At 55.0% G+C, this 8,374-nt stretch overlaps 2 protein-coding genes across 2 annotated transcripts; one reads left to right on the forward strand and one right to left on the reverse strand.

Annotated features, from left to right (window-relative positions):
* Positions 1 to 6: 6 nt before the first annotated feature.
* On the forward strand, positions 7 to 1,548 carry LOC146584393 (GTPase IMAP family member 2-like). The gene is made up of 2 exons (XM_085324842.1): positions 7 to 222; positions 534 to 1,548. The coding sequence occupies exon 2, from the start codon at positions 588 to 590 to the stop codon at positions 1,350 to 1,352; it is 765 nt and encodes a 254-aa protein (XP_085180968.1). The 5' UTR covers positions 7 to 222; positions 534 to 587; the 3' UTR covers positions 1,353 to 1,548.
* Positions 1,549 to 7,042: 5,494 nt separating this feature from the next.
* Positions 7,043 to 8,119, reverse strand: LOC146584394 (GTPase IMAP family member 9-like; the record flags this gene model as incomplete). The annotated part of the gene is made up of 1 exon (XM_085324841.1): positions 7,043 to 8,119. A coding segment is annotated over one exon (673 nt), but the record flags the coding sequence as incomplete, so codon positions are not given.
* Between the last annotated feature and the right edge of the window lie 255 nt (positions 8,120 to 8,374).

The following is an 8,374-nucleotide window of genomic DNA, read 5'->3' on the forward strand; positions in this document are numbered from 1 at the left end:
GGCAGAGGAGGGACTCCAGCTCCAGGGCAAGCCTTGCTCCCGCGGGCAGAGGAGGGACTCCAGCTCCAGGGCAAGCCTTGCTCCCGCGGGCAGAGTCGCTCCCTGCCCTGGCGGAGAGGAGGCTGGAGAAGCACCGTGCTCTGCAGCGTGGAGGGGAAGGGTATCTGCCTCGGGAGTGACCCGCTCTGGCCAGAGAGCTGACCCCAGGGCGGCAGCGTGAAGGTACTCGGGTGAGGGGCAGGGCAGCGAGATGTGCAGTGCTTTATATTGGCCGGGAAGCTTTTTCGTAAGGAGGAAGGGAGCTAAAGCGTGCCTGAGTTACCGTAAGAACAGGGTCGGGAGTGTGCTGGTTTCTCTTGCTGACCTCCTGTGTGCACACAGTGCGCCAGGAAAACGTTAGTGGCCAAGGCGCTACGGTGAAGCAGTGGTGCCAAACATTCGTTATTTAGTGCGGGGCTCTCAGCCCATAAAGTCACCACAAGCAGCAGCCTGGCATTAACAGGAGTCGCCCATATCTGCTTTTGTTTGTGCAGCGTGGCTCTGGCTGTCCGGCGAGCTCCCCTGCTCCCAGGAGCGGCTGCTCGGAGATGAGACTCCTCCTGGTCGGGAAGAGTGGGGGCGGGAAGAGCGCCACAGGAAACACCATCCTCGGAGAACAAGTATTCGAGTCCAAGCTTGCAGTCAGGACAGTGACGGAAAGCTGTGCAAAGGCACAAAGGCCCCGAGATGACGGGGACATCACAGTGATTGACACAGCCAACATTTTTAATCCAACGTCTGTCAGCAGTGAGTTGTACAGAGAAATTATTCGCTGTGTCGAGCTGTCCTCCCCGGGACCCCATGCGGTGCTGCTGGTGACACAGCTGGGTCGATTCACTGAGGAGGACAAGGAGGCCGTGCAGAGAGTGCAGGACATCTTTGGAGCTGATGTTTTGAGGCACACGATCGTCTTATTCACGCGGGTGGAAGATTTGGTGGGGGGATCGCTGCATGATTATGTGCGATATTCGGACAACGGAGCTCTCCAGGACTTGATTATGAAGTGTGGGAACAGGTACTGCGGTTTCAGTAACACGGCCACAGGTGCCAGACGGGATGAACAGGTTGCTGAGCTGATGGGGATGATCCGCAGCATGGTGCAGGAGAACGGAGGCAGGTACTTCTACAACGAGATGTACCTGGAGCCCTACTTAACTGAGGAGAAAGTGGAATATCATATTCAGCAGTACAGAGCAGCCAGGAAAATGAAGGAACAACCTAGGTCTGTGACATACAGGACCATTTTCCTGGGTGCTGGGATAATTCTCCTTGTTATTGCTGTGATTTTCATTATTTTCCTTGTTAGAAGTTAATATCAAATCACGCAATCACAGAGTGGTTGGCAGGGGCCTCTGGAGACCATCTGGTCCAACACAGAGCAGGTTTCACAGGGCCGTGGCCTGTCAGGTTTTAAGTATCTTCAAGGATGGAGCCTCTACAACCCCTCTGGGCAACCTGTCCCAGTGTTCAAGTGCCCCTACAATAAAATAAAATAAAATAAAATAAAATAAAATAAAATAAAATAAAATAAAAATTTCCTTAAGTTTAATGGAAGTTCCTGTATTTTCTTTGTGCCTTTTGCGTCTTGTCACTTGGTGCCACTCCATTTTCTCTGCTCCCTCCGTCAGATATTTATGCACACTGAGAAGATCCCCCTGAGCCTTCTTTTCTCCAGGCTACACAGTCCCAGCTCTCTCAGCCTCTCCTCATATGCCAGATGCTCCAGCCTCCCAAGGTGAGGCGAACCAGGAATGTTTGCCATTTACAGCACAGCAGTGCCTGCCTGAGAGCAATCCCACGTACCGCGATTTAGTGCCGCAGATGTAGCCACTGTTTCCACTGCTCTTGGAGAAGCCACCATTTACTTGTTGTATGTGATGAGGAAATGAATGCTCTCTAGGAAGGGAGAGAGGAGGGGTCTCCTCTCTGCCATGCCCTGACTAGCACGTGAGGGCAGTTGTGGGAAGTCGTGGAGTTGTTCCCTCAGGCCAAAGCAGGTGCCTGCCCAAGCCCAGGCTAGCCAGGACCCGCCAACCTCTCCCAGCGTGTGCTGTCCGGTCTGGGGGTTGGAAATGGAATCAGAGAGGCAGTGGACATTTTGGGTTTTTCCCCATCAGCTGGTTGAGGGGAAGTATCAGCACATGAGGGAAGAGCTAGGTAGATAGGCTATTCTGGCAGAGTCTTTCCACTGGTGGCCTGTGGCACAGGATTTCTCTGAGGGCTCTCAAAGGGTTCAGTCCCCCTCCCTCTCACAGCCCTTGCACATTGGCTCCAAGTGGCCATCCAGGAGGCAAGGTGCTTTCTCTCCTCAATACATCACCAGCCGTACAGCATCTGCCTTGCTTTCCCACAGCCAAACCCAGCCCTGGCTGGTCTCTGCTTCAAGGGACACATTACACGGCAGAGCAAATACGTAACCATTCCCTACAGGTCCCTTTAGCTCTCCTGGGTGAAGTCCGTCATGCTAAAATGAGTCAGTGATCAGTCCAGCCTGAATTCCCCAAATCATTTCTCTTTTCATTCCCCACTCCTCTTACACAAGCCTGATTCAAACTCTCACTGCAGCAGTGCCCAGGTGTTTCCTCATGCTTCCTGACAAGTTCCTCTTTCTCTCATTCTTCTTCCTGAAACCTAGCCCTTTGGAGGAGTTTCAGATACCCACAGAGTTCCCGTTCTCAGCTGAACTGTCACCAACATAGAAAACTCACATGCAGAGCAAAATCTCTCTTCCTGAATAGCTGTCTCTGTCACAGAATCACAGAAAGGTTGAGGTTGGCAGGAACCTCTGGAGATCATCTAGTTCAACCCCCGTCTCTCATTCTGTGGAGCCCAGAACTGGACCTAGCACTCCAGGTGTGGCCTCAGTAGCGCTGAGCAGATGGGAAGGATCACCTCCCTCGACCTGCTGACAGCCTTCTTGGCCATAAGGGCACACTGCTCGCTCATGGTCATCTTGTTGTCCACCAGCACTCCCAGGACCTTCTCGGCAGAGCTGCTTTCCAGCAGGTCAGCCCCCAGCCTGTACTGGTGCATGGGGTTATTCCTCCCCAGGAATTCCTCCTGTCCAGGCCAGAAGATAACATTCCTGGGTAAGCTCAGGGTTAGGATGTTTATGAGCCCTCCAGACCTCTCTAAATGGCTTAGCTTTGAAATATATACTGGCCCAGACTATCATCTCCTCTAGTAAAGAGTGCTCCAGCCACCAGACTGGTGTTCAGCAGGGTGCTCCTGCCTCTCCCTTCCTGTCTGCCCGCAGGAAGGGTTGGTTCTCAGCAGAGAACTGAGCCCTGTTTCTTCTCAACAGACAGAGGCCTGATGCCACAGGCCTGAGTTTGTGCAGGCCAACCCAGCCAGCTGGAAAAGACCCTGCAAGAGCGTGGCCTACCCGGGAAGTGATGGAGACATCCTTGGCGAGCGCTGTTGTACTGTGTGACCAGACAGCCACAGAGGGCAGGGAAAAGCATCCAGAAAACCTTTGCTGATGAGTGTGCATTGCAGATCAGTCCAGTCAGCTCTGTGAAGTACAAGTTCTCCTGTTGGTGGTGGTTCATGCAACCACTCGCTGCCTCACCTAAACTGCACGAAGCTTTGGCCAGGCACTAATCTCCCAAGGGATGAGAGGGGATCTCAACAGATAGGGCTCCTCATCTCCCCCCCTCAGTGACTCCTCCATGCTGACAACACAGGCGTTCAGCTCGCCAGGAGCTCTGGCGATTGCCTTCACCCTGCAGCAGGGTACACGATGGAGCTCCAGCCTGGAGGCAGCCACAGTCCAGACCCATGGGGAGTCTAGATCACACAAGTGCCCACAGCCCCTGTGCAGTAGGAGTGTTATGTGCAACCAGGACGATGCCTGGCTCCCCTCACAGCTGAAAGCTACCTGAAATCCTCTGGAACAGCCAGGGCTGAAATAACGTCCTCAGGGCCTGGGAGGGACAAGTTCTCAGAGGTACCAGTGGCTCCTTGCTGGATCCCACTGCAGTGGGGAAACTGTTCACGTTACCAACATTATCTCCCTTTCCCTCTATTTTCCCATGTTTGTTCCTGCCCAGCCCACTTTAATCTCTCTCTTTTCCTGCCTTTGATCCTTCCCCTAAATAACCCATAATAAATCTACATAATCCCACAGACTCCTTCTACTTTCCCGTAATAGGTTAGCTCTTTCCTATGAGCCCTAGGATAAATTTGTTTTCTTCTTATCAGCTACAAAGTCCTGAGTGACCCTCTCCAAAGTTACAGTCACCCTAACAGCCCACCAATCATGACCTGACCACTATGGTCCTCATTATTGTCTCTATTTAATCTCCTGCTCATTAAGGTTGTGTATCCATATATTTAATTTATTATCTTTTATGCTAAATCACCGCTGACCGGATATCCTTAAAGATGCTATGCAATTTGGGTGTTCATGTAGTGTCAACATGGTAGAGCTGCCAGCACTTTGGAGGAAATATCACAATTCCTGGCAATGCTGAGCAAGCAAAAGGGGTCTGGAAAGATGGGGAGGTCTCCATGTGGGCAGGAGTTCAGCACTTCACCAGGCAGAACGAGGACCAAGTGTCTGGGTGACAGCAGGTCTCCAGCTGAAGAGGAATCGTCTGCGGCTGGACACAGAGAAAAGGGCAGGAGTGGGACTGATGGTTTTGGATATTCTCCCTGTGACACAGGCCAGGCCTCATGTGGTGTCCTACGCTCATCTGCAGCCACAGCCACTCCAGGAAACAGGATGGGACTGGAGAGCACCCGGGCCAGAACATCAGCTGGTGCTGAGCAGGATGGGTTGGATTTCTGTGCGACTCCCTCCAGGATTACCCTGATTTCTCAGTAACGAATGTGCAACTGTCTACATGCTGTAGACTTCCAAATGCCATGCCTGGTTCTCCCATTCCCCTCCCCACCAGAGCAAAACTGGTCAACAAACAGGAGTCCAACAATCATCCAGCAACGAGTTTCCCCTCTGCAGCCAGGGATTTTCTCGGTTGCTTTCTTGCTGATTCCCAGCTACCTTCTTCCCAGCTCGGAAGTGCCCTCCTCCTGGGCTCACCACGAGTACTTCACTGACATCCTCACTTGGGAGTTTCGGACCCGTAACGGCCAAGGAAGCTGTTTCTCGCGCTGTTGGCGTGCCAGGCAGGTGATCGGAGCGCTGCGGCCGAGGCCCCTGCGGAAGGCAGTGCTGTCCCAGCCTGCGGAGCCATTCCTGCAGGGTAAGGCCTGGGGAGGCGACCCCAGGAACTGTCACAGAGGGCTGCGGCCAGGGAGGTGACGTCCGGGGCGCTGCTGGGGAACTGCTGCTGGCCGGACGCTCCTGTGGGACTTCACTAGCCAGGCAGGAAGGCGAAGCCGCCGCAAGTCAGCAATCGTCGCCGAGGCAGGCGGTGGCGGGAGCGGGTGTSGGCTGGGCGGCGCGCCTGTCCCCACGGGTCCAGCGGGCCCGGGCAGAGCTGGGCCCGCGCGCGGCCCGCAGCGCTGCCTCCGCTGCGTGGCACAGCGCTGAAGGACGGCCCCACTCCCCCGAGGGCCGCGCAGCGGTGCGGTGCCTGGGCAGCGGGCCCTGACGCTCCCGACTTGCTCCCCCTGGGCCCCACGCGGTCTGTGTCTGTAGCGGGAGTGCAGCACGTCCACGTCAGCCAACAGGAAGGGCCAGCAGAAATCACCGCGTCCGCGACCGGCCGCCAAACCCCCGCGGCAGAAGAAGAGSAGACGGGCAGGGCGACGTGCCCGCGGAGCTCAGGCAGTAACGCAGGAGCGGCGGACCGCAGCTGCGGCGCGGACAGATACGACTCCCCTCAACGCCGAGGGGCCTGGGGGCGGCCTCTGCTTTGCAGTAAATTTTGATATTAAGCATTGCAGCCTCCACGTGCTGAATGCCTGAAAGACCCTAGTCAGAGAGCRCTGGACTCCGACACCATCGCTGGCCCGCTCCGCACCTGGGGGGACCCACGCTCCAGCAGTYGTCTCTGGTAACGCAGGCAAGGGCCCACGACCGTCCAGCACCCTCCCAAGGGCATGGATTATTTCCAGCCCCAGGGGTGGGGGCTGCCTGGGCCCAGGTTGCTCAGCTCCGCAGCCATGGCTGGAGCGAGGAGCGGGCTGGGAGGACAGAGCCCTGGTCCTCGCAGGGCCCCAGCTCAGTTCCCATGGGCTGTGGTGACAGTTACCGCAGCCCTGGCTTTCCTGGGACAGCTCCCACCCGAGAGCTGCCCATCCACACAGCCCTCTGGCTGGGCCCTCGGCTTCCTGGCACGTGTCCTGCCCGCACAGCCCCGCACCTCCCTTCAGCGTCCCTCCTCTCACAGGAGGGGTGCCGGACCTGCCTCTGGGGGTGCCGGACCTGCCTCTGGGGGTGCCGGACCTGCCTCTGGGGGTGCCGGACCTGCCTCTGGGGTGCCGGACCTGCCTCTGGGGGTGCCGGACCTGCCTCTGGGGGTGCACCTCCCCTGTGCACAGGTACCCTTCAGATGCGCAACTTCAGGCAAGCCTGTGCATGTATTTCGGAGACCTCCAGATCGGATGTTTCCCTTCATTTTAGCTCGCCCGTGTTCTGAGAGCTCGTAAGGGGAACATCGTTGCGAGGGTGCTGAAAGCCAGCCAACCTAGTGTTCGGCCAGTGAGCAAACATCTCCGGTCCCCCAACACGACAGCTGGTCACAGAGCAAGGTGTGTTGTGGAAGACGAGGCTCGCTGGCCACCGCAACAGGGTCGGCCCCTAGGTTCCCGCTGAGACAGAAGTTCAAAGCTAAATCAGAGTGAAATAAGTTTTAATGACACGCGGGCAGCAATTACAGCTCGAGCTGGGTGCCTCCAAAGAGGGGCAAAGAGACCCCTGGGCAGTTACACCCTTACGAGCTAAAYCCTCCCCCCTTCACGTGACAGGTCAGAACCAACGGCGATATTGGAGTTCAGGCTGTTCCAGCTCCCGGTTGCTCCTCTCTGTAGTTTCCAGGTGTGTCCTTTACTTCTTATCGCACTTCCGCATAGCTSTTGATGGATCYTTTGCTCCCTTCGTGGCCCTGGGAACCAGTCTTTGTGGTAACTTTTCTTGCATAGTTGTCTGGCTCTTCTTTTACAAAAGCAAGGTCACAGCTTAGGCCTAAGGCTTCAGCCAACTTAGCTACTAATGCTACGTAAGGAACACGGCAACTAACTCTAGACAGCTTTAGTCCAACAGTCTAACAAGGTGAACATGCAGACAGAGAGCAGCAGAGGGAAATTGCATTTCATCTCACGCTTGTTGCACTCCTGGAGCCAATGAGGAAATGAGACTCAAAGGTCACAGGAAAACGTCCAAGTACGACTTTGACGGGGATAGAAAGTAACATCAGGAAAGGGAGGAGAAACTGGAGCTTCAGAGGGCAGTAAGAAAGGCACAGCAAAGAAGTTTCCTGTCCAACAGAGCCTTACCAGCTAAAGTATAGTGCAAAACTTTCCAAAGAACGACCGTGCGTCTTTCTCCAGCATTTCTTGTGTGTAGCACGGAGCGATACAGTTACCCTCTGCCATGGTATCGATCATAGTAATCAACGTTGAAACCTGCTTATCCTTTAGCTCTCCTTCTGCCCTGTTGTTGAAAGCAGTGTACCGGCATCCACATTTTGCTGACAGCCCATTAAGAAACTCACTGCTTTCTACGAAACTCTTGATATCTTCTGGCTTCTGAAGCTCTTCTGCTCGGGTGAATACGAGGACTGTGTAACGCTGTGCTTCAGTATGCAGAATTTTTGTTACGTATTCTGCTACTTCCATCTCTTCTTTACTGATTCGGCCCAGCTGCACCACCAGAAGAATGGCGTGGACCCCTGAGGAGAGGGAGTGAACTGCCTTTTTAATCTCCTTGGCGGTGGCTTCATTAGATTTCTTGGAGTCAAAAAGGCCAGGAGTGTCAACAACAACAACTTTTCTTCCCTTGAAATTTCCCTCAGCTCTGCTGTAGTCCTTTGTTACAGAGTGCGCTGCTACTTTGGAAGAGAAAGCACTATAACCAAGGATGGTGTTTCCCGTCGCACTTTTCCCACTGCCAGTTTTACCCACAAGCAGGATTCTCAGCTCAGGCCCTGGAGGAGCAATCAGAGACACAGGTCTAAGGCCCACAGCCCAGTGGTGTCACAGACAGCCCTCCCTGCGTGCTGCACGCCGCGGCTGGTGCCCTGCCACGCCGTCAGGTAGAGCTGTCCATGCTGAGCAGAAAAAGCTCCCTCACATCCCTCCTTGGCAAGACGGGGGACAGGACAAGGGCTGCAACCAYGTCCAGGCAGGCGAAACAGGGCTTGCTCAGCCCCAGCTGACCCTGCCTATCAATCCAGCCCTACCAACAAGGAAAGTTCATGCTCTGGAA

This window comes from Rhea americana, unplaced genomic scaffold (genome assembly GCF_003343005.1).
Source record: "Rhea americana isolate MKP2758 unplaced genomic scaffold, rheAme1 scaffold_937, whole genome shotgun sequence".
Classification (NCBI taxonomy): Eukaryota; Metazoa; Chordata; class Aves; order Rheiformes; family Rheidae; genus Rhea; species Rhea americana.

What these genes read in the sequence shown, in the direction of transcription:
- LOC146584393 (XM_085324842.1), top strand. Translation starts at nt 588, where the DNA reads ATGAGACTCCTCCTGGTCGGGAAGAGTGGGGGCGGGAAGAGCGCCACA.